At 39.6% G+C, this 27,259-nt stretch overlaps 1 protein-coding gene across 3 annotated transcripts in view; it reads right to left on the reverse strand.

Annotated features, from left to right (window-relative positions):
- Nucleotides 1-27,259, reverse strand: part of myo6a (myosin VIa) — a 105,976-nt gene that overhangs the window by 72,638 nt on the left and 6,079 nt on the right. For 2 of the 3 annotated variants that reach the window (XM_034161612.1, XM_034161611.1), the window contains exons 2-9: nt 9,628-9,753; nt 4,465-4,534; nt 4,279-4,352; nt 3,827-3,956; nt 3,295-3,400; nt 3,155-3,210; nt 2,962-3,059; nt 2,618-2,782 (exon numbers count right to left, since the gene is read on the reverse strand). In XM_034161612.1, coding sequence (XP_034017503.1) covers nt 2,618-2,782; nt 2,962-3,059; nt 3,155-3,210; nt 3,295-3,400; nt 3,827-3,956; nt 4,279-4,352; nt 4,465-4,534; nt 9,628-9,744 — 816 coding nt within the window. In that variant the 5' untranslated portion in view covers nt 9,745-9,753. Of the gene's footprint in view, nt 1-2,617; nt 2,783-2,961; nt 3,060-3,154; nt 3,211-3,294; nt 3,401-3,826; nt 3,957-4,278; nt 4,353-4,464; nt 4,535-9,627; nt 9,821-27,259 lie in introns of those variants that run through there. The other variant, XM_034161613.1, reaches the window with a different exon arrangement.

Raw genomic sequence — 27,259 nt, forward strand, 5'->3', positions numbered from 1 at the left:
CCGTGACGAGATCCTGAGGCCCATTGTTGTGTCATACATCCAAGAACATCACCTCATGTTGCAGCAGGATAATGCATGGCCCCATGTTGGAAGGATCTGTACACAATTCTTGGAAGCTGAAAATGTCCCAGTTCTTGCATGGCCGGCATACTCACCAGACATGTCACCCATTGAGCGTGTTTGGGATGCTCTGGACCGGCGTATATGACAGCGTGTACCAGTTCCTGCCAATATCCAGCAACTTCACACAGCCATTGAAGAGGAGTGGACCAACATTCCACAGGCCACAATTGACAACCTGATCAACTCTATGCGAAGGAGATGTGTTGCACTGCATGAGGCAAATGGTGGTCACACCAGATACTGACTGGTATCCCCCCCAATAAAACAAAACTGCACCTTTCAGAGTGGCCTTTTATTGTGGACAGTCTAAGGCACACCTGTGCACTAATCATGGTGTCTAATCAGCATCTTGGTATGGCACACCTGTGAGGTGGGATGGATTATCTCAGCAAAGGAGAAGTGCTCACTACCACAGATTTAGACTGGTTTGTGAACAATATTTGAGGGAAATGGTGATATTGTGTATGTGGAAAAAGTTTTAGATCTTTGAGTTCATCTCATACAAAAAGGGAGCAAAACCAAAAGTGTTGCGTTTATATTTTTGTTGAGTGTATTTTTAAACATGTTCTTCCATCTCTTATCTTCTCTTTGTTCGGCCTGTCACAGCTTCTTTCATTCACACCTTTATGAATTTTCCCTATTTTTCTGTTATACACGTCTGTTCTGTTTATTCTGTATTTTAATGATTTTCTCCTCCTTTCTGTTTGTATTCACGTTCAATTCTTTCCTGCTCCTTTTGTTCCTTCCTTCCTTCTTTATGCTTCCTTCTAGGAGTCTGCTGCCCCTTCATACCCTCCATCTTCCTTCCTTTTGTCCTTCTGCTCAACTTTCATATTTTCCTCCTCCTCTATTCTTGCTGCCTCATTTCTATATTTTCTGCTACTCTGCCTTAATTCTGTTCTTCCTTTGAGAGCTTCTTTTGGGTTCCTTCCTTCATTCTAGCTCACCTCAATTTATTCATATTAATTTCATCCTTTCTTTCATTCACAGCCGATGCGTCCCAACATCCGTCCTTAAAATGGGAGCTTCTCAAAACAGAAAAAACCTATTATTCTCCTCTAATGACATCTCCACTGTCACATCAGCACCGGCTTTGAATACATCTTCTGTCACTTCCTCAGTAAAACAGCACGTAATGACAAAATGTTGCTCGCTTGTGTCTGAAATGTTCCTGCAGTTAGTTAATGAGTTGGGGGGTGGGGTGGGGGCTCTAGGTCATATTTTCCAAACCTGCCTTGAACAAATATCACTTCCTGTGCTGCACAAAGAGAATACAGGAGTCCTTCAGCTGCAATTACATGAGCACCGAGCAATTCTTTTTACTTTGGCATCCTGCAGGGAAAAATGCAGGTATATGAAGCCATTAGAAGGTGCTGAATGGACGTCGGGAGGCGTAATAATTTACAGCAGAAGCACTTTAAAGCCCGAGAATGATGCAGCAGCAAACAGGCTATTGAACAGAGACGACGGCAATAAAGAGACGACTCTGGGGGGGAACAAAAGAATTTCAAGATTTTTTTTGCCCTCCTCTCCTGCAACACTATAATACAGAATGATTCAGCTCTTGTACATGCTCTGAAAAAAAGAAACAAATAAAGAATGCACAGATGAGGACAAAAAAAAAATACATTCTGAAATCTGGTTTGATAATAATATATATATATATATATATATATATATATATATATATATATATATATTATCAAGGCCAGACAAAGGAAACAGCTTCAGACTGTTTATTTTAGTACTTGATGGACAGATTGAAAGTGAGCGTGATGATGTCAGATGAGTGCACGAGAGTTTCTCATCCAAACAGACATTATCACTACATTAACCACCCTTATCGCAGATAAAAAAATTAATTAAAAAATGAGCTGCTTCAGAGGACAGTTACAATTGCAGGCTCAGTGCTGCCCTCTGCTGTCAGAGAGAGTGCCAACCTGAAATCAGAAAAATGTCATCCTGCAAAGTTGTTTTGTTTGCTGTAGTTTCCACCAGTTAATCAACTTTGGTGAGGAAGCAGCTGAGGCCTGCCGTCGTAAAATACATTATTAACCTTTAATCACAGTCATATCTCAGCCCGTGACTGAGCTACAAACCCCAAACAAAAACTCAACATCCAGTAGTATGTCTCCCCTGCAACTTTCAATAAAATAAATACAGTTTTTCAAAAGCAAGTCATCAACTTGCTGCCTAAAACTAATGCACACAAGTTGATTTTTAACTGAGCCTCGTGTGTGTGGATCATCTTCATCTGCATTAACCAACCCAGTCAATGGTTGTGCTCAGAATTTCAGACACTTCCCACATTGCCACAAGCATTTGGTTAGAATTTGACCTTGGCCTGTGACCTTGCCTTTTACCCAATTTTACTAAAAATTCAATGATTTTATCTTTGGTTGACGCTCACTCATTCCACCAAGTTTGGTCCAAATCGGAAGGAAATGTAAGGCCTAACTTTTGTCTTCAGACCCATAACTGAGTGTGTTCGTACCCTGAATGTGTCTGGCGTGCTGAGGTGGAACCTCTGCCGGATGTCTTCTGGTGCTCCTGCGCACAGCCGGTAGAAGATGTGGTAGTTCCTCTCCTCCTGGCCTTGCCTGCAGATCCTCGACTTCTCCAGCAAGTAGTGTGACACGAAGCCTCCAACGACAGCGTTCTGATGGCAGAAACAGTCATTAAAGAGAAAAAAAACCCACACCCTGAGAACACCATCTGTCAGAAAAAAAAAATTCATCTGACAACATTTTCAAACACTTTATACCCAGAAACACCCCAAAAGGACAAATAAGTTAAATATTAAAAAGAGAAAGTTGCAGTCGCACACTTCCGCTGCACCTTTTCATTGAAGTGGATTTCCACAAACTTTCCGAAGCGACTGCTGTTGTTATTCCGGACCGTTTTGGCATTCCCGAAAGCCTCCAACAGGGGGTTTGCTGTCGGATTCAGGAAGTTATAAAGTCAAAGTGGACATCATGCAGAACAAAACCACGACTTTGACTCGTGCAAAAACGGCAAAACTGAATCTGACCTTCCACAATCCTCTCGTCGATGTCCTGTCCGGTTCCATAAGACGACGTCAGGTACCTGTGGAAAGGATCAGAGTGTCACCAGTCAGGAAACTGTGCAAGGACACTGGAAGCAGCAGCAGCTTATCTGACTGAACCTCACCTCAGAACAAACTTGGTGTTTTCAGTTTTCCCAGCACCGGACTCCCCCGAGACAATGATGGACTGGCTGATCTTTAGGACCTTCATGTCCCTGTACGCTTTATCAGCTGATTGAGACACAAGGAGGTGGACGTCGGATTGGACACAGAAACAAACCTGAGAGATTTAACTCCAAAACATCAACCAGGCAAGGTTTGGAAAATATCCAAGGAGTGACTGCCCCCAAGTGGACAGGTGAAAAACTGCAGTTACGAAATTTTGGATTACCATACAATAAAAATCTAAGGATAAAAATTCATTCTTTTCTTGCTCTCACTCTCACTCTTTTTGGAAAATAAGCCTGTTGAGACATGAATGATTTTAATTAAATAGATTTATTCCAACAAAGGTTTTTGAGACACAAACTAATCTATTAATTAGATTATGATTGAAATGCTCAAATAACCCAATAAACCTCTTAAAATAAAAAAGCATAACACTGAAAACAGCAGTGAGAAGGGTGGGTGGGTGGGGGGGGGTTTGGCATCACGTACCGATGGCATAGACGTGAGGCGGCAGCGTGCCCAGCGAGCGCCCCCGGTACTGTTTAATGGTCTCTTCAGAGTAAAGCTTTGGAATGTCATAGTACGGGTTCACGGCGATCAGGATGTTGGCTACAAACGTCTGGAAAACAAACAGACCTTCAATGTGAAAATGAGCAATGCCTACTTCATCCACTAGATGTCACTCTGCACAGTCTCACCCACAGCCAAATCCACTGGAAAAGCCTCAAAATTTATTTGGATTGTGATGACATTTTGGGAAATTAGGTGTGTTTTTGGAATTTGTGGAAAGGGGAGAACTTTTTGGTCAAGTGAGCACCTTTTAGTAATTTTTTTTTAATTGTTTTTAAGAAAGTATTGGAGAGGTCACTGTTGAAATTTGAGATGTAATTATTTTCCACCTTCCTGCATAATCCTGAATTTTCCTCCCTTCCTTTACTCACATAGATTTTGTCTTTGCTGTATCTCACGCGCACGTTGTTGAGCAGCGTGGCTTCGTTCAAGTACATCAAAGAACCTGAGACACAGAAACGGGACAAATTAGTGACACACAGAAACATCTCCAGCACAAAAAGCTTAAAACGTGACTCCAACACCAACCTCGTATTTATTTAATACGATAAACTTACAATTATCCTCCACGTGCTTGTTGACGTCATCCTCTGCAGGGAAGACTTGGTTGATGGGAGCCAAAAATGTCTATATAAAAAAATTTAAAAAAGCCACAAAACATTACACTAGACTCAACTGAATGAGACAAAGCAGTTTAAATTTTGTCAAAATAATTTTTTATTATTAAGTTTTCAACCAAATAAATATAAACAAGAATGAGCATAAGTGAAGTTCATGGGGGGGGGGGCGCTTTATTTTTCTGACACTTCATTTTTCAAGTAGAAAAAAAAAATCCCCAAACCCATGACTTTGATCCTAAACGGTCATTAGTCACAGGTGTGGTTGAATCCACCCGCTGCCCCAACCTTGACCCGCCTCGTCCTGATGAATTATTTGGAGGCAGGAGGTAACAGGATCAGATCGAGGGGAGGCCAGACCGAGACGACCGATCAACACTTTCACAGCAGACGGCCGCCGCGCTGCATTATTAACAACGTAGCCAAACGACAAGGAAACAAAAGGATCTGACAGCTCATTAAAAACACACAAGCCATCTTTCATTTTGGTGTTTTTGTTTGTAGTTCATGGGGGAAAAACGGTGGAACAACAGTTAGGACGTCCCACAACCGCCCTTCAAAGGCTGACACCTGCTCATGACCAGGATCAGCCTACATGATATCATCACAGATCAAAGTGCACACGTACAAAGAAACACCAGCAGGTGGAAACTGTGACCTTTAACAGCGAGGCTTCAGAAACAGGATTTTACACAGCAGCGGGAGTCACAGCCGGCCAACATGTGAACGTGTGATACCGTCACGTCACTGCAGCATCTACTCTCAAATGCAAAGGATTCAGACTGCAAAGTGCAGATGCAGCAAGCCGTGAAGACGACTCTTAAATTCTTAACATAGTCTCTGAAAGTATGAAGAACGAGGTAATGATACAAGATGAAACTAGAACTAGAAGAGCAAATATGACTGTTTCCTTTCATGTTGGACCGAACCCTTTCACCACATTTCAGCAGGTCCCTCTGTGGTACCGTGCCCTATTCCAAAATGGATATGAATATATGCTGGCTCCAGCTTTAAATGCAATGTTTCTGTTCAGAGTAAATCCAGGATTTTTACTTAAAATAAATAAGTTAATTAAATATTCATTCAATAGTGAGACAGCAAAGCTTGCAAACTTTACAATAATAATAACAATGTTAAATAAAATTAAATAATACAATATCTTAACTCTATCCATTAATGGATAACATTACTGGCTAGAAATTCTGCAAGTAAAAATAATCTTATTTTAAAATGTTTAAGATGTCACAATTTCCCCTAAATTTATCTGGAGTTTATTTAAACCTATTCCAACATGAAAACTGGCTGTACAAACATCCCTGTTTTGCAATAAAAAAGTAATAATAATAATCAGTTCTGTGTTTCCTGGTTATGTCTATTTTTTATGGTTTGTAATCAGGTTCAGTGGTGTCCATTCCAGGCCAACCAGCAGCCTTTTCTTAAACTATGTTTAAAAAAAAAAAAAAAAAAAAAAAAGGTATTCACTCATTTTTTAGTTATCCTGCTAATAAATCAAAAAACACACAGCCTTAACGCATCAAAGGTAATTAACCAAAAACTGCAGACTTGCCAAACATAAATGATTTTTTAATTTTTTTTTTTCAGGCTTTTTCCAGCCATTTACTACAGGTTATATTCTTCAGCTCACAAAGTCGAGCATGTTGAACTCATGCAGGAGGGTTTATGAGGACGCCTGTGACCTCAGGGACATTCCGGTCGGTGGTGCACGAGCATCAATATCGACTCCCGAACGTGCAACCTCTGCTGTTCATTGTGCACGTATAAAGACAAGCTACAGTCCATTCACTCTTTCCAGTCCCATCATGTCCCACATTCTCAGCCCAAACTGGCCGGACTCCACGACGTGAGGAGAAAGCAGAGGAGAAACTGGAAGGGAGAGGAGGTGGAGATGTGGCAAGACAAAAAAAAAAAAAAAAACACCTGCACTAAGAACCTGGAAGAAAAGCTCCAATGTTTGACTGTGTGAAGCTTCACCATTTGTGCAGAATAATACCAAAAGAAGCCGTTATTACTTAAATCCAGCACAGACTGGACAGTAACTTAGTTACTATTTCAATGAGATGCAGCTCTATTCGTTATTCTTAACCCTTGCAGAAGTTTGTGCTCTAATGAGGTGTTCAGCTATAAACATCACATTAATAATGAAAAAATAGTATTTTTAAGATTACAGCACTTGATGCAAACAAACGACCAGCCTCTAAAGCCATCGGTAACACGAGGGTCAGTCTTCTTTCAGACGATGCTTTTTGAGAGTGAACTGACCTCGAATGTGTTTTGTGCTTCAACAGTGACACGTTTGTAGAGTTTAAGATCGGGACTGGATGTGGAACGTTTGGTCATTTTCTCCGTGGTTCCATGAAACGAACAGGGAGCGAGATGAGTAAAGATATTGGCGCTCTGCCTGCTGTCACATTACGTAAACACATGGTCGTCACACGCTGGCACAACGTGGACACTGCGGCACAGACTGCACATTGTTCTGACAGACCGGTAACTCTGGTCAGCACAGATCTGAGGAGCCACGTTCAGCACACGACTGAGCAGCCAAACGGTTTCTCTTCCTTCATAGATGACAAACAGATTTTTAGTTTTTTTTTTTTAAACTGGGTGATACTGTTGCTCTGAATTTAGTCTGCCAGGCTTTAGAGACCCATTAATGTACCACATATGACTGGACATTGGTTTACATACACATTGAATAAAAACTTTCCATCTGAAGTCAGTCAGGTTGATGCAGCCACACCACTCTGCACACCCGACCTCATCGGATCGCAGTGGTTAAGCGGACTGGATCCTTTGGCGGAAGGATCGTCTAGATACAACTGAACTTGAGTCAAGGAGAGCATCTGAGCATCCAGTATAAAACTTCTGCCAAATCAGAATGTGGATCTCTACCAGATCCAGTGTGGTGACTGAGAAACCGAGGGCAGCCAAAAGCTAAAATAAAATAAACAAACAGTCAGGTACACAACTATTTGCACAGTGATACCTTTGCTGTGATTTTGCTTCTGTGCTCCACCACAATAGTGTTGAAACAAATCAAGATGTAATTATAGTCTAGAAGGCAGCTCTCAAAAACTTGAGTGACCGTGCAAGAAGAAAACTAGTGAGGGAAGCCACCAAGAGACCCGTGTGTCTGAATGGAAAAAATCCTGCAGCTTTTGTCTGTTGCTTCACCACTTTTATATCTTTCTGGTAGTGTGAAAACACAGAAGGATTTTAATGCAAGAAAAATGGACTGCATTTATATAGCACTTTTCCATCTGCATCAGACACTCAAAGCACTTTACAATAATGCCTCACATTCACCCCGATATGAGTGAATGAAATATATGAAGGTGAAAACAGATCAAATGTCCAGCGTCTCATATGTCTTCTGTAAAACTAATGCTAAAATTGGCCTTTTTTAAAGAAAACTAGCAAATATATTTTGTGAGGCTGTACCAACTGGAACGCCACCAAAAACTGAAATAACTTAATAAATTAACTTGCATTACCATAACAAAATTAATGTTTTAGGAGCTGTTGGTTTATTTCATCAGTAATGGTTCAAATAAAGTTGGAACCATTTTACATCCTTCCTTATGATCAGTTAGTAAAGATATAAAATGCAGTTTTTAAGAGAAATTGTTGAACAACATGCAAGTTTATCGCAAAAAAAAAAAAAATTCCAGTTATGGTCGAGCAGCACAACCAGTCTTATAAATATAAAGTGCATGGAGCGCAAAGGTCAGGGCCATAATAACTACTGAAGACATTGCAGTAAATACTGCAGAGTGCTGAGGAGGATAATAAAAGCTGCAGTAAAACTGCAGCTTTTTAAATGTACAGAGTCCAACCAGAAACACAAAACGCAGGACAGAAAAAAAGCACAAAGGCCGAATTTGACAAAAACTGCCAGCGGAGTTAAAAACTTAAAGCACAGAATCTTTCTGCTCCACGTGTGACAGTGACCGATTCTGCTTCACAAGAGAGACACGTCCTTTTGCAGAAGCCTCCTGGAGGAACGATTACCAACACGACCCCCAAGCTTTGGGGTTACCGTAGAGACCGGCTCGCACACACATTAAAGCTTTGCCGAGAGCCACACGGCCCCTCGTCTGGCAGAAAAGTGAATTAAGAGATGCAAAGAAAAGCTTATTAGTCTCGTTCTAAAGAGCCACTTAACTTCAGATCACAGATTAATTTTGCACTCGGCAACATTCAGCCTTCTGAACCAACTGCAGGTCAATCAATGAGTCAGTAATGTTTTATTGCTTCCACACGAGGTTACGCGACACATTAAGTCATTAACAGAGGTACGAGAATCAGAGAAACTGCAGGGGAGGGAGAATGGATGCTGCAATTAAAGGACAAATTCACCTTTTTTAAACAACCTTCGTCAAATACAGGAAGCTCGGTGAGATAAGGAGTTACACTATCAACACATAGACTCGGGCTTCAATCAGTGTCCTTGGACATCATCCCAGTTCGTCCAGCTGTAAATGGGTACCGGCTTTAGTTGAGGAAGTAACCTGCGATAGAGTGAAGTCCCACCCAAGGGGCGTCGTAGAGTCATATCAAGTATATACTACAGACTCCAGCACATCAGACATTGTTTACACGTTGACTGCGATGATGACCCACGGCATAAACCCACCAGACCTTTGGTACACGCACTCATCTTCAACCGCTTACTCAATTAAGGGTGACGGGGGGCTGGAGCCTTTCCCAACAGTCATAGGGCGTGAGGCGGGTTCACCCTGGACAGGACGCCAGTCTATCGCAGGGACACATATAGACAGACAAACACAGTCACACCTACGGACAAAAATTTCCAATCCACCTCACCTGCATGTCTTTGGACATGGGAGGAAGCACCCAGAGGGAACCCACACAAACACGGGGAGAACATGCAAACTCCACACAGAAAGGCCAGTCGTTTTGATAAAAGCTTGTTTAAAGGACTCAAAGCTATTCTGACAAGCCCCGTTTCAATTCTGTGTGCCAAGCTGGAAAATAAATAAATGAAGTTCCAGCCCCACCCATTTTGCTAGACCAAAAGGTTTTGTCAAGTTCATCATGCCAACCCCTCAGTTTACTGACCTTTCCCTTCTGTTTGAGAGGCTCGATGGTGAGACTGTCGGTTCCGATGTCCACGATGGTTCCCAGTTGGAAGCCATCTGTTGGGTGGGGCGCCCACACCGGCTTCCCATCCTCCATTGTGCCGTTCTACAAGACATGTCACACAGAACAGCCCGTGTTTTATTTTCCTCCGCTTTGAACAAGTCTAGGCATGTAATCTGGAAAGTGCAGTGAGTGAATAAAGAGCTAAACACATTAACTCAAAAACAATAAATGCCATCATCTTGTAACTCACCACATGAAAAGATCAAACAATAATGAAAAACTGGTTCAACTTTGGTTCACTTTTACAGACCAGATCAATACAAAAACCAACTTCATTTTGCATGTCATATACCACAGACCGGCCTGTTGGCTCCTGCACTTGTGGCAGGAAATAATCTTGTTACCACATGCATGATGGAAAGTATGAGCAGGTACAGTTGAGGTTATAGCTACAAATGAGATTGTTATTCATTCCTGAAGCTTAGATCCAGTGGCCACCAGAGGTTCCTACTGCTGCTCATCTGTCATAAGACCACCAGTTTTTACTAAATAAAACATGGTTCTCATTCAAAATGAAAGCATGAGGAGTTGTAGCAAACCAAGTCAACTGAAATTGTGTGATATAAGTTAAAAATATACAAAAGGACAAATACTTGTAATAAGCCTTATTACTCAAAAAGTAAATAAATATAAAAAGGAACAAATTACCATAACAAAAAAGTCAAAACTTAGAATTCAGTGGATTAAAATTTTCTAGTTTGATTAGAAATGTTAGAGAATTGTGGTGCTTTCTTATATTAATATTTGTAAAACGATAGCAAATGAATAAAAGTTTCCATGTGTATACAAAAAAGGAGATTAATATTAAAAGCAGAGTTTTGTTCTTGTGAAGCAATTCAGCCATAATGACATAGTTGGAAATGATCACAAATGACACCTGTCCTTCAAAAGGTGATCATGTGGCCAATTTGTTCTTTTATTCCTGTCAACAAACAAAACATTTTATATTGTACTAAAGACTGTATCAGAGAGGTAAAGCATGTGTTAAATCAACAGAAAACTTTACATATTCAAAAAAAAGGGTCATGTATGAACAGCAGCCATTTGTTTGCTTTTGACATGCAAATGCAGTTTATTGGTGCGACACTAATACTGAAATCCATTGGACAGGTTAATATTCAGCTGCAGCTTTTATGGCACATTTATGGACCTTCTGACGCTCACCGACTCCTCAAATACCAACAGATCCTGAATTCTGACACAGAACAAAATAAGCAGATTATAAACTAAACAACAGGTACAACTCAAAACATACAAACCACAACAGAAAGTTCTTCTTGAAAGGTTATAAAAACTGAACTTTCCCTCTGAAGGTTTTCTGGTTTAACAGTACATTCTCAGAACAGAAAAAAATGTTTAATTCATCCAGTGGCCACGCACCAATGTGCGAATAAGCGAAGTGAAAAACATTCACAAACTGCCAAAAATGGAAATTTGGGAGGTCCAAAGTGTGTCACGATACCAATTTGTCTACCTGGTTTAGTGTTTACCTCTTCTTTATTTATTAAAACAATGGGCGCTCCTTTGATGCAGTCACCTAAAACAATAAGTACCCTTGCTAGTCAAGCTGTGTATGAATATTAAATAATTAATGTTTAAGAGTGCAATGGTAAGAATGTAACAAATGAAAATATTGTTTCCATTGCACAAATGGAAAAATATTCATTATTTGTTTTATATGTCACTTAAACAGGTCATAGTCAAGATAAAATCCACACGCTATAGATAAGTTCTTTATATCATGGACACATTTTTATGAAAAGAGAGTGGAGTCATTCAGTGGAGTGAAATGTATGGAACTAAAGTGAATGGTAAATGGAACCAAACTGCACATGACATAAATCATATAATGGACTATTTTAATCTAAAACAGGACAAATAATATCATGTGGCATACAATCAACCAATCAAATGACAAGGATCTATAGAGGTATTATACATACGAGGGTAGGCTGAAAAGTTCTAAGGCAGTTGTCGAATTGAACAAATTCAGTGTTATTTTTCTACATAGTCTCCCTGTAACTCCACACACTTCTTTTTCAGGTTTGGGAACAGATGAAAGTCCAAGGGTGCCAAGTCAGGGGAGTATGGTGGGTGATCTACCAGTTCGAATCCACACTCATGGATAGTGGCCATGGCCACTGTTGACTTGGGAGCTGGGGCATTGTCTTGATGGAACAGCACCCCTTTCGTCAGCTTTCCTGGTCGCTTCTTTTTGATAGTCTCGCGTAACTGTCTCAGTAGGTTAGAATAGTACTGTCCATTTATGGTTTGTCCCTTTTCAAGATAGTCCACGAACACAATGCCCTTGGCATCCCAGAAAACTGAAACCATGACCTTCCCCACAGACAAAACAACCTTGGCCTTCTTTGGAGGTGGTGACCTTGGGTGTTTCCACTGCATTGATTGTTTTTTTTTGTCTCTGGTTCAAAGTGGTAAACCCAACACTCAACCTGGGTAAGAAAACGTTACATGTAATTGGCTGGATCCTCTTCAAATTGCGCCAAGTTTGCCTTCGACATGACTAGCCTGGTGCGTTTCTGATCAGGCGTCAGAAGACATGGCACCCACTGAGCTGACACCTTTGACATTCCAAGTTCTTCATGCAGAATGTGTTCAGTTCTCTCACGGGATATTCCCACAGCATCTGCTAGCTGATTAATCATCGATCATCTGTCGTCCATCACCATTTCATGAACAAGGTCAATGTTTTTCTGGGTTGTGGCTGTTGCAGGCCGCCCAGACCTTGGGTCATCTTCAAGACTCTCTCTGCCCCTCTTAAATTCAGCTGCCCACTTCTGCACTGTAGATATGGAGGGAGCTTCATCCCCTAATGTAGGAACCATAGCCGCATGAATGTCCTTGGGCTTTAACCCCTTCTTATGCAGGTAATTAATCACACAGTGATGCCAGATTTTGTCCATTTTTGCCGTTTCCCTCTACCACGAACATTCAAACTTGGCTATGAACCACAAACTACCTCACAACCTGGAAGAAAGTAACACAGTCATCAGAAGAGTTGAACTTAATGCATGCCAAGTTTTATTGAAATGGCACTTCTCCTTCTTGGTGAGCCTTAGAACTTTTCAGCCTACACTCGTATGAACAAAAATAACATAATGCATTTGAAAGACAGCCTTCAAATGATTTTATCCCTCATATTTAATGTCTCAATCAGAAAATGTTTCTTTTTGAAAAATACTTTGTTAGTGTTACTACTATATTACAACATGAGAACTGAACACCAAAATGTGAAAGATCTGGTGTGCTTTGTTGTGGAGATACAGAATGCCAAAACTGCTCCAAAACACAAAGGAACTTTATAGGTTTTTGTAGCAAGGGATAAACTGATAAATATGCAACTGTGGATCTTCTTTTACAGTAAGTGTTGTACTGAAGAACAACAACTCGAAATTTTACACATACAGTGTGAATAGTTCACAACGTACTGAACTGAGCATTAGTTTTAAAAAGTAAAATCAGCACCAGACCCCGTTTTTAAAGCACCAATATCTCAAAAACGAATTAACGCATAAGGCTGAAAATGTGGATGGTATTTACTGGGAACAGCAACATTATTTTGTGAAAGTATGTTGAACCAAAGTGGAGATGATCAGTCAGGAAGACGGTGTGAAATCTGCCGAGTGGAGTGGACTTATTTACCCCACTCACATCTCAACGTTTTCCGACTGAGGTTCCAGAGCAGCTACTTGAGGCGTCTTGCAAACTTCAGTCACTTATCCATAAGAAAAACTAAATTTTTTATCAGACTAAACAAACTGAAGAAAGCAACCCCCATCAGTGTTAGAGAAACAGGCTGTGCTCAGTTTGGACATCCAGAGCGGACAGCAGCTGCTGCATTGAGTTTTGGAGAGGACACAGTATACGGAAGCAGAGACGTGTCAGAGCGCCGGCCCCACTCCTCCGCTGCAGCAGACAAACAGCAGATTGTTGGATCCGTGTCACGGCTCTCTGTGGTGACCACAGACTCGGGTCACATGACAAACACAAACGGAGCTACACGTTTGGACACACAGACCCTGGAGGCAGACTGACAGCCGGTCCAGAGAGACACAGCAGGGTGGACTGGCAAGTCTGAAAATGTCTACTGGAGGGAACAAAGAAAAAGAAAAAAGAATTTTTGTCTCTCCGTGAAAGTACAGTCCAATCTGAGTGAAGAGGAGGGAAATAATAATAAATAAAACAAAAATATAATAGTTTTCTTGCATGGACTTGAACAACTGACTTAGGGTGATTTTGTGGTGCTGAGTCTGAGCTCAGATTTCCTTGATCACATCACATTTTTTTGCGATCTGCATGTTCCATATTGATGGATTACACAAAATCGTAATATTGAAGACATGTGCCAGACGGCAGCTTTTGCTTCAATACTTGATGCCAGAAATATGTTCTCATATCTCAAAAACATGATGTGATTGACAACACCAGATTTGGATTCAGTGCCCCCAAATGACCCAAATTAATTGAAAAACTCCATGCAAGAAAAATCGTGTTGACTAGTGTAAAATAATTTACAGAAAACCATTTCTTTGCAATGCCTGAGATTTGGCGATTATTTTGTTGGCTAGTTTTGATTATAGTTAATGTCAACATGTTACAAAATGTTAGTTTCCTGAACTAAGTGATGAGGGGGTTGATGTCACGTGAGTGCGTCAGTCTATTTGCAGAAGCTTAATGAATAAAGAAATACATACACAAACTATATTCAAAACTATGTGGCTGAACAAATATGGGCAGTGATCCACACACACACACACACACGTTAACTCTGAAGTATGATATAAACCAAACACTTAACAGTCATCATGAATAAAAGTGAAAAACATTTTTAAAATAGTGTTTTTAATGTTCGCACTTTGTTGCAAAGCTCTTATTTGTGTTTCACCGACTCATCTTTTAAGACATCCTGTTTCAGCACGTCCACTGCTATGGGCTTAACAGCCTCAAAGAATGCTGGGTAGTCAACATTAAGGCATACGAACATCTCAGGGAGTTTATTGTGGCTTCAGAGATCCTCATGGTGGAGATACACACCACAAACATCCATCATTCACAAGCCCGAACGCTTTGATCACAACACAGAAAGCAACATATTTCCATCTGGCACATGCATTGTTTTCTACCAGATCTCAAATAAATCCAAGAAATCATCCTGGAGCTGATCAATGGGTGAGCCTTTGCCATTCTGGTTATTCTTCTATCCATTTTGATGGTTGTTTTCCATTTTCTTCCACGCGTCGTTTTTTTGTCCATTTTAAAGCACTGGAGATCATTGTAGATGAACAGCCTATAATGTTTTGCACCTGCGTATAAGTTTTCCCCTCTCCAATCAACTGTTTAATCAAACTACGCTGTTCTTCTGAACAATGTCTTGAACGTCCCATTTTCCTCAGGCTTTCAAAGAGAAAAACATGTTCAACAGGTGCTGGCTTCATCCTTAAATAGGGGACACCTGATTCACACCTGTTTGTTCCACAAAACTGACAAACTCACTGACTGAATGCCACACTACTATTATTGTGAAAACCCACTTTTCTACTTTTTTTTTTACTAATAGCCCAATTTCATAGCCTTAAGAGTGTGCATATCATGAATGCTTGGTCTTGTTGGATTTGTGAGAATCTACTGGTACCTTGTTTCCAATGTAACAATAAGAAATATATTCAAAACCTGGATTAATGTTTTTAGTCACATAGCACTACTATTATTCTGAACCCTACCGTGTGTGTGTATATATATATACATATATACACACACACACACACACACACACACACACACACACACACACACACACACACACACACACACACAACCCCTGGCAAAAATTATGGAATCACCGGCCTCGGAGGATGTTCATTCAGTTGTTTAATTTTGTAGAAAAAAAGCAGATCACAGACATGACACAAAACTAAAGTCATTTCAAATGGCAACTTTCTGGCTTTAAGAAACACTATAAGAAATCAAGAAAAAAGATTGTGGCAGTCAGTAACGGTTACTTTTTTAGACCAAGCAGAGGAAAAAAATATGGAATCACTCAATTCTGAGGAAAAAATTATGGAATCACCCTGTAAATTTTCATCCCCAAAACTAACACCTGCATCATATCAGATTTGCTCGTTAGTCTGCATCTAAAAAGGAGTGATCACACCTTGGAGAGCTGTTGCACCAAGTGGACTGACATGAATCATGGCTCCAACACGAGAGATGTCAATTGAAACAAAGGAGAGGATTATCAAACTTTTAAAAGAGAGTAAATCATCACGCAATGTTGCAAAAGATGTTGGTTGTTCACAGTCAGCTGTGTCTAAACTCTGGACCAAATACAAACATGGGAAGGTTGTTAAAGGCAAACATACTGGTAGACCAAGGAAGACATCAAAGCGTCAAGACAGAAAACTTAAAGCAATATGTCTCAAAAATCGAAAAATGTACAACAAAACAAATGAGGAACGAATGGGAGGAAACTGGAGTCAACGTCTGTGACCGAACTGTAAGAAACAGCCTAAAGGAAATGGGATTTACATACAGAAAAGCTAAACGAAAGGCATCATTAACACCTAAACAGAAAAAAACAAGGTTACAATGGGCTAAGGAAAAGCAATTGTGGACTGTGGATGACTGGATGAAAGTCATATTCAGTGATGAATCTCGAATCTGCATTGGGCAAGGTGATGATGCTGGAACTTTTGTTTGGTGCCTTTCCAATGAGATTTATAAAGATGACTGCCTGAAGAGAACATGGAAATTTCCACAGTCATTGATGATATGGGGCTGCATGTCAGGTAAAGGCACTGGGGAGATGGCTGTCATTACATCATCAATAAATGCACAAGTTTATGTTGATATTTTGGACAATTGAAAGGATGTTTGGGGAAGATGAAATCATTTTTCAAGATGATAATGCATCTTGCCATAGAGCAAAAACTGCAAAAACATTCCTTGCAAAAAGACACATAGGGTCAATGTCATGGCATAGGGTCAATGTCAATGAGCAGATCTGATTTGATGCAGGTGTTAATTTGGGGGATGAAAATTTATAGGGTGATTCCATAATTTTTTCCTCAGAATTGAGTGATTCCATATTTTTTCCTCTGCTTGGTCTAAAAAAGTAACCGTTACTGACTGCCACAATCTTTTTTTCTTGATTTCTTAGTGTTTCTTAAAGCCAGAAAGTTGCCATTTGAAATGACTTTAGTTTTGTGTCATGTCTGTGATCTGCTTTTTTTCTACAAAATTAAACAACTGAATGAACATCCTCTGAGGCCGGTGATTCCATAATTTTTGCCAGGGGTTGTACTAATATCCATTTGCTGAACTTGCAAAATTGCATTTCTTAGGCATCGTGATGGGTATCATATCGACACCAAAGTATCGTGATGTATATCTTATTGGGAGATCAGTCTCCCAGCTCGAGCAAAAATGGCATCAAAAAGTGTTGAGAATTTAGGTGTAAGGCAGGGGAGGACTCGGAAATCACTTCTGCTAGATAGGAGGGAATATAGTTAATGGCTAACTAGTAGGGTGAAGGATATAAACCCAACAGCTCTGGAATGGTTTTGTCTCTGTGGAGGGTTTTTGATCGGTTATGGCCTTCAGACATTGTTTAGTGGGACAGCACAGAAATTCAGCAACATTACTGTGATGATGCACCCAAGGCTCATGATGGTCAAAACTCGTCAAGCTTACCCCAGTACTAGTACAATCTTCTGTGAGGGAAATGCACACTCTAAATTTATTCAGCTTTTTCTGTATGTTTTCAGTTCAGGATTGTGATTATGTGAGCACTTCTCTATCATTGGTATTGTGTGTAATTCAGTTTTTGGCTACATTATCCAGAGTTGGTGTACTGGCTGATTGACCGTCCCAGCAGAAAGCTGCACTGCAGCCAACTGAGTTCTGAATTCTGTGTATTACAGTCCATGACAGTGATGAATCGTGATCATAGCCAATGAGCTCTGGGTCTGTTCCTACAAACACATGAAGCACAGTTACCTTGATTGACCCAGGAGCACCCCGGCCCACACTTTATCCAACATAAAACCAGGCCCACTGGATAGACTGCACAAATCTCTCAGATCATTTCGATGTGTTCAGCAAAGATTTGGCTTTTATGATGTGCTGAGTTTGTACAAAAACCTCAATCCTGTTTAAAGATTGACAGGAGTCACGCTCCTAAAATCAAAGCCTGACACCAATAAAACGGCTTGTAAGCAGCTAAAAAGTTGTACATTACACAAAGAGGAGCCACAAAATGATCCTCAGCAGCACGGTGACGACTGACTGATACACTGTCATTTCACAGAGTCTGTGGTTTTGCAGGGAAACTCAATAAAGTCGGCTTTTAACCAGGCCTGGTCTCACCAAAAAACACCTCAACAAACACCACCGAACAACAGGAATCATGGTCTCTCTCTTTTTTTTTTTTAAACACTATTATTAATTTTAATAAAATGTGTTTTAGTCATCAAAACACTGAACGTAATATAAGCAATTAAAGAAATTCCAATTTAGTCAGATAACCTACAAGTTTGTCAAGGTTTTGGAATTTTTTAATTTAAAAGCTAAACCAACTGAAATACTGATAATACTTTAATAAAATAAAGCAGTTGACTTTCAAACCAAAAATTAATGTGAAGAAAATTATTTTAAACTCTGCTGAGACTAACGCTGTTTTATGTGTTTGCAAGAATGTTACCAATAAAATGCAGCATAAACTAAGTAAAAGTTAAAAGTACAAGGAAAAATTGTGTTGTACTTTTTGCATTTCTTCTTTTGCCCCTCACACCTCTCTGTCCAAACACATGCCAATGTATTTATTTGTAATTTGGTGTGTCATTTACAAGACGAGAAAAGAATGCAAGCTAACTTTGTGTTATTCATGTAAAAAGACGTTAGCAGCAGTCACCTCTGTGGAATTTTTTAAGATCAACCTAGTTTTCTACTGATTATGGTTCAAATCCCCACCAGATGGAGGCGTCTTGCATCGCATCTGTGTGTGAATGGGTAAATGTGAGGCATCATTGTCACATTTAACTTACTATTCAAAGTATTAATTACCGATCAGATTGCAGTTATTTTTTAACAAACTAAAATTAGGAATTTAATAAAATTATCATATACCTATATATGATACACCAATGTGATTGGATAAAACACTAAAGAATAAATAGCAATACACCTTTTTCGCAGACGGGTAATATTTTTCATACCACCCGAGTAATCAGCCAATCCGGACAGCAGAGCGGCGCCACAATGAAGAGGTGCAGTCAGAGGAACTGTGAAATACTGGTGAGTCACTATTAATAATTTCTTACGTATCCAAACTCGTAGGTTGATCGTTAAAATTAAATTCATTAGTTCTAAAAGCCATCATAATTATTTATAGTAAAACGGTTTTTTTTCTACTAAGGTTTGAACTTTGAGTGTTTACACAGTAGAGAAAAGTGAGAAAATGTTAATGCCTGTTTGAGAAAAGTGTATAAAGTGTGTAGTGAGGGGTTTTGCAGCCTTAAGACATCTATAATAATTGTAAACAGTAACGCTGACTTCTTCAGGGATTTTGCCTATCGTGGGTTATTTTTAGAATGTAACTCCCGCGATAAACGAGGGACCACTGTATATGATAAAATCGTTATCAAGTTGTTTTACCAATGAATATGGCTTTTTACACCCTTGAGAAAACCATACATTTATCATTTAAAGGTATATGATAAAATCATCATCAAGTTGTTTTACCAATGAATATGGCTTTTTACACCCTTGAGAAAACCATACAACATTTATCATTTAAAGGTATATGATAAAATCATCATCAAGTTGTTTTACCAATGAATATGGCTTTTTACACCCTTCAGAAAACCAAACAACATTTATCATGTATAGGTATATGATAAAATCATTATCAAGTTGTTTTACCAATGAATATGGCTTTTTACACCCTTCAGAAAACCATACAACATTTATCATGTATAGGTATATGATAAAATCATTATCAAGTTGTTTTACCAATGAATATGGCTTTTTACACCCTTCAGAAAACCATACAACATTTATCATGTATAGGTATATGATAAAATCATTATCAAGTTGTTTTAACCATACACCCTGAGGCCGAAGGGTGTATGGTTTTCTGAAGGGTGTATAAAGCCATATTCATTGGTGAAAGACTTGATAACGGATAATATTCTGAAGTTTTTTTTCAGAATTTATTCAACATTAAAACTGCTTTCTTATGGAACCAATACTGAAAGAAATTGCTCTGCATTGGTCAGAAATTGAGACTTTGAGGTCAAATCAACGAGTACGTGGCGGTGATGCTCTTTACCGCATCCGCCGCCTCACAGAACCGGGCTTCTGCAGACACCTTTTCAGCATTTGGACCTTCCTGTGTCTGATCACGTCCACACACGATTCCTTCACGGGCCTGTCAGATGGTGACATCATGCTGATGCCCCAAAAAACAAAGACAGGAAGTGGCCTTGGTGTCACGTCCACATGGACCCGAGACAGACACAAGGGGCCACAGGAGGCGCACCGCCTCAAACTACCATTTTACATAACAATTAGACCTGCAACAATTAATCGATTAATCAGTGATTGAATAATAATCTACAGCTATCTTGGTCATCAATTTGCCATTAAAGTCCAAATTTTCTGATTTCAGCTTCTTAAACATGAATATTTTCTGCTTTTTTCCTCATTTCTGACATTAAACTGACTATCTGATAAATTGCATCACCTGACCATCATTTTTCACCACTTTGACATTTTATGGAACAAACAACTAATCCATACATCAAGAAAACAATCAAAAATGAAAATAATTAGAACAATTATGAACATTTTTGTCACACGTTGGCCAGTAAAGGGGAGAGAGGACATCAAAGATTGTTTGTTCATCGCTGAACATCACACGTGCACAACTCGCTTCAACAACTGTGCCACTGTTTCTTTATCAGGCTTCTTACTCTAATCTGTTTTTTAAGTCAGTCCTATATCAGCCCTGAAGCCTGTTGGTCCCCAAAATCTATAGCATGATCTGGATGAGGATCTACAACTCCACCTGAGAGAGAAAAAAGTCCTAAATCCTGTTAGGAAGCTGCACCAAAAGATAAGAATGAAGTGCAGATGAAGTAAAAAGATTCTTGAATCAGACTTTTTTTTTCACAAATATCAATCCGCTTTACACATCATGTACGTCTGCAGTCAAACAGCTTCAGGAAAAACAGACGAAGGGCCGTCACCATTTCAGTTTTTCCACAATCCCTTGAACATCAGAAACAAGACAAAACATGAGCCGTTCTAAAAATATCTCTCAGTATTAAACAGATGTGGCACCAAATCCTTTCTCTCTTTTTAAAGTTTTTTTTTGGAGAGAGACAAAAAGGCATCATCATCATGTCACCTGGTACCATCGAACAAGTTCAACTCCATAGCAGGAGGCCTCAGATTTCAAAGGTCAACAGCGGCGATTTAGCCAGATCATGGATGGAGAGCTACGCTTTTGGTTGCTACAGTTACAGCTCTTTTGACAGTCATGATGGGTTGGGTTAATTTGCATGTTGATCTAACATGAGTCACGCTTTTGTGAAGCACCAGCTGGCAGACCGACGCACACGCGCGGTCCTTTTCTGCTTGACTGTGATTTTAATGCGGTTCATATTTCTTAAACGGGTTCGACTCGGCCTCATATTCACTGGCCTTAACTGTCCTCCGGGAGAGTGGATTCAAGAAATGAGGTTTAACCAGGTAGCTGTTTTTGAACTGGTTTAAAACCATGTTAAACTGGTTTAAACTCATTTGACTTCAACTGGTTTTGTAACAAAACCTTGTGGAACTGGATTTTGATTTTCCATTAAAATTTGAAGAACGGACCTTGATTCGTAAAAGAAGGACAGGCTGGATTAAACGGGTGTTAAAACAGTTCAAATGTGTTTTAACTGACATCAGCAGCATGCTGGGCAGCACGGTGGGTTAGTGGCACTGCTGCCTCACAGCAAGAAGCTCATGGGATTGATTCCCACCTGTACGTCCAAAGACGTGCAGGTTAGGTGAATTCGAACCCTTATAACTGTCCAGGTCTCCCTTGTAAAAGAGATTTTGATCTCAATGGGACTAACCTGGTTAAATTAAAATTAAAAATCAGACTGATTTAAATGCTGTTGAAAGAAAGGCAGGTTAAATGGATACTGATCAAGATAAATTAGAAACAAACGTGCTTTGATCTGTTCTGCACCAACTCGGCTCTGGTTGAACCGACTTAACATATTACAAATAGGTTACTTAAAAAAAAAAAGGTTTACAGCAGGTTTAAAATTACAAGCAGTCATAAACCAAATGACTCATTTACAATTTGGAACGAGCAAGTCAGTAAAACAGATTTTTTTTTTTCCCCTTGTTCATTTTTGGCTTCTTTTTTTTGACATTTAATAAACAACAAAATAAAACAACTGACAAGATAATCAATAAAAAACTAAAGTGGTGGTCTAAAGACAGAACCGTCACCTTGGGTATTGAGAAGAGTGGAATAATTCATTAAAATAAAAACAAGGTCATTAAATCAACATGATCAAACCGACATATGAGCTGATGAGGCCATCGAGAAAAACGGTCAAGTTTCATCAGGATTATCTTCATGTGGATGTGGATGACAAAGTGATTAATCTGCCACCTCATTTCATCAAATTACAAATGAGGAAAACTTGTTAGGATTAAATAACTGGTTTAGTAACCCACCCGCCCCCTTCCCAAAAAACAGAAAAACGTCAACTGTCCCGACAGGTTTCAAACTAAAGTAAGCGAGCAGCTCTCACACACATGACTAAATCAACAGCAACAGACTGGTTGGCTCAGTGCTCGCATTCACCAAATTACAAACAAAACCCCGCCTCCACCTCTCATATAGCTACCCCAAAACACAAGACTGGTCCCGTGTCGTACACCGACCAGGACGAAGCAAAATGTTACTTATTTGCAATGTAATTTGTCATAATGTGTGTATTCCTTTTTTTTTTTTTTTTTGCCAATTAACTCACACAAACGAGCCATCTTAATTGCTAACCCCTGAGGCAAAGGAAGCAAACTGTGTCTTTACATACATACATATTAATTGTAGTCCATGGGCCAAGCAGGTTTTCTGTACCCCTTAAGGGGACGAAACAACACTTAGAATCCAGCCTCAGTGTATCATGGCCTACACAAAAATGTATGATAGCCATCCCAGGGTGGTAGCTGGAGTCAGCTAGGGGTCAATGAAGAATTACACAGAGGTCAAACTTTAAAAATGCTCCAATCATGTTGAAAACTATATCACATCACTTGTCCAATCATAATTCCAAAAAGGTATAGTTTGAACCATCTATGGCGGAATGTTCTGGAGTTATGGGGTAAAAACGGTGACAAAAGATCAATTTCAGTTTGTACAGGGGTCAAGAGGTAAAGTTGCTCCAATTTCAGTAAAAAATGATGCAAATTATTGTTTGGATTAATAGGGTTCATATAAGGAATATTTTGCACCATCTGTCATGCTTAGTTATCGTGTTACAGGGTAACATATGTCACATGTCATAGAATTCAATGGATCCGTAGAGACGGTGCCTGCTCCCAGACTACCAATAACCAGCAAAAATCTATTTAAGCATAAAAATTCAAAAAGAAAAAATAATATAGCACCTTCAACTGCACCACAGACTAAACAGTTAAATGTGGTCTATTAAACATTAGGTCTCTCTCTTCTAAGTCCCTGTTGGTAAATGATATAATAATTGATCAACATATTGATTTATTCTGCCTTACAGAAACCTGGTTACAGCAGGATGAATATGTTAGTTTAAATGAGTCAACACCCCCGAGTCACACTAACTGTCAGAATGCTCGTAGCACAGGCCGGGGTGGACGATTAGCAGCAATCTTCCATTCCAGCTTATTAATTAATCAAAAACCCAGACAGAGCTTTAATTCATTTGAAAGCTTGACTCTTAGTCTTGTCCATCCAAATTGGAAGTCCCAAAAAACAGTTTTATTTGTTATTATCTATCGTCCACCTGGTCGTTACTGTGAGTTTCTCTGTGAATTTTCAGACCTTTTGTCTGACTTAGTGCTTAGCTCAGATAAGATAATTATAGTGGGCAATTTTAACATCCACACAGATGCTGAGAATGACAGCCTCAACACTGCATTTAATCTATTATTAGACTCTATTGGCTTTGCTCAAAAAGTAAATGAGTCCACCCACCACTTTAATCATATCTTAGATCTTGTTCTGACTTATGGTATGGAAATAGAAGACTTAACAGTATTCCCTGAAAACTCCCTTCTGTCTGATCATTTCTTAATAACATTTACATTTACTCTGATGGACTACCCAGCAGTGGGGAATAAGTTTCATTACACTAGAAGTCTTTCAGAAAGCACTGTAACTAGGTTTAAGGATATGATTCCTTCTTTATGTTCTCTAATGCCATATACCAACACAGTGCAGAGTAGCTACCTAAACTCTGTAAGTGAGATAGAGTATCTCGTCAATAGTTTTACATCCTCATTGAAGACAACTTTGGATGCTGTAGCTCCTCTAAAAAAGAGAGCTTTAAATCAGAAGTGCCTGACTCCGTGGTATAACTCACAAACTCGTAGCTTAAAGCAGATAACCCGTAAGTTGGAGAGGAAATGGTGTCTCACTAATTTAGAAGATCTTCACTTAGCCTGGAAAAAGAGTCTGTTGCTCTATAAAAAAAGCCCTCCGTAAAGCTAGGACATCTTTCTACTCATCACTAATTGAAGAAAATAAGAACAACCCCAGGTTTCTTTTCAGCACTGTAGCCAGGCTGACAAAGAGTCAGAGCTCTATTGAGCTGAGTATTCCATTAACTTTAACTAGTAATGACTTCATGACTTTCTTTGCTAACAAAATTTTAACTATTAGAGAAAAAATTACTCATAACCATCCCAAAGACGTATCGTTATCTTTGGCTGCTTTCAGTGATGCCGGTATTTGGTTAGACTCTTTCTCTCCGATTGTTCTGTCTGAGTTATTTTCATTAGTTACTTCATCCAAACCATTAACATGTTTATTAGACCCCATTCCTACCAGGCTGCTCAAGGAAGCCCTACCATTATTTAATGCTTCGATCTTAAATATGATCAATCTATCTTTGTTAGTTGGCTATGTACCACAGGCTTTTAAGGTGGCAGTAATTAAACCATTACTTAAAAAGCCATCACTTGACCCAGCTATCTTAGCTAATTATAGGCCAATCTCCAACCTTCCTTTTCTCTCAAAAATTCTTGAAAGGGTAGTTGTAAAACAGCTAACTGATCATCTGCAGAGCAATGGTCTATTTGAAGAGTTTCAGTCAGGTTTTAGAATTCATCATAGTACAGAAACAGCATTAGTGAAGGTTACAAATGATCTTCTTATGGCCTCGGACAGTGGACTCATCTCTGTGCTTGTTCTGTTAGACCTCAGTGCTGCTTTTGATACTGTTGACCATAAAATTTTATTACAGAGATTAGAGCATGCCATAGGTATTAAAGGCACTGCGCTGCGGTGGTTTGAATCATATTTGTCTAATAGATTACAATATGTTCTTGTAAATGGGGAATCTTCTTCACAGACTAAAGTTAATTATGGAGTTCCACAAGGTTCTGTGCTAGGACCAATTTTATTCACTTTATACATGCTTCCCTTAGGCAGTATTATTAGACGGTATTGCTTAAATATTCATTGTTACGCAGATGATACCCAGCTTTATCTATCCATGAAGCCAGAGGATACACACCAATTAGCTAAACTGCAGGATTGTCTTACAGACATAAAGACATGGATGACCTCTAATTTCCTGCTTTTAAACTCAGATAAAACTGAAGTTATTGTACTTGGCCCCACAAATCTTAGAAACATGGTGTCTAACCAGATCCTTACTCTGGATGGCATTACCCTGACCTCTAGTAATACTGTGAGAAATCTTGGAGTCATTTTTGATCAGGATATGTCATTCAAAGCGCATATTAAACAAATATGTAGGACTGCTTTTTTGCATTTACGCAATATCTCTAAAATCAGAAAGGTCTTGTCTCAGAGTGATGCTGAAAAACTAATTCATGCATTTATTTCCTCTAGGCTGGACTATTGTAATTCATTATTATCAGGTTGTCCTAAAAGTTCCCTAAAAAGCCTTCACTTAATTCAAAATGCTGCAGCTAGAGTACTGACGGGGACTAGAAGGAGAGAGCATATCTCACCTATATTGGCCTCTCTTCATTGGCTTCCTGTTAATTCTAGAATAAGGTTTTGAATAATCAGGTCCCATCTTATCTTAGGGACCTCGTAGTACCATATCACCCCAATAGAGCGCTTCGCTCTCAGACTGCAGGCTTACTTGTAGTTCCTAGGGTTTGTAAGAGTAGAATGGGAGACAGAGCCTTCAGCTTTCAGGCTCCTCTCCTGTGGAACCAGCTCCCAATTCAGATCAGGGAGACAGACACCCTCTCTACTTTTAAGATTAGGCTTAAAACTTTCCTTTTTGCTAAAGCTTATAGTTAGGGCTGGATCAGGTGACCCTGAACCATCCCTTAGTTATGTTGCTATAGACTTAGACTGCTGGGGGGTTCCCATGATGCACTGAGTGTTTCTTTCTCTTTTTGCTCTGTATGCACCACTCTGCATTTAATCATTAGTGATTGATCTCTGCTCCCCTCCACAGCATGTCTTTTTCCTGGTTCTCTCCCTCAGCCCCAACCAGTCCCAGCAGAAGACTGCCCCTCCCTGAGCCTGGTTCTGCTGGAGGTTTCTTCCTGTTAAAAGGGAGTTTTTCCTTCCCACTGTAGCCAAGTGCTTGCTCACAGGGGGTCGTTTTGACCGTTGGGATTTTACATAATTATTGTATGGCCTTGCCTTACAATATAAAGCGCCTTGGGGCAACTGTTTGTTGTGATTTGGCGCTATATAAAAAAATTGATTGATTGATCTTGTCCTTGTTTGACCTTTACTTTGGAGACCAAACATTCAACACAGTCAAAACTATTCCATTTATTAATCCTTTTATTTCATCGAATAAGGGTTAGGATAAGCTCAGTGCTGATGCAGCCAAAACAGCCAATGTCACAGTGAAGCAAGTTTCCAAGACATATTTTCCTCTCCTTTACATCACACGCCAAGTCAGTTTCTGATGCATGGTGCTTGTGATACGTCCTTCTTACTGGCCAATCAGGTAGCAATTTCCACATAAGTTGTTTTTTTCCTCCTCGTCATGTCGGTTTTTACTCCTGGTGACGGAGACACAGGTGCGTAGCCAGTGGGGTGAGGGGAGGAATTACTGAGTGTTCTAATTTTACTACTCCAATGCTGCACTAGGTTGTATTGATAAGCCAAACAAAATTAACTTAAATAAAACAAATATATATTAATTAAATGGGTTTTTCATGCCAAGATTACACCAGCAGGTTCCACATTTGCTTCAGTATCTCAAATTTTCATGGGAACATCCCCTTGGACTCCCTTAGCAGACACCATGCCTACACAGAGTGC

This window comes from Thalassophryne amazonica, chromosome 21 (genome assembly GCF_902500255.1).
Source record: "Thalassophryne amazonica chromosome 21, fThaAma1.1, whole genome shotgun sequence".
Lineage (NCBI taxonomy): Eukaryota > Metazoa > Chordata > Actinopteri > Batrachoidiformes > Batrachoididae > Thalassophryne > Thalassophryne amazonica.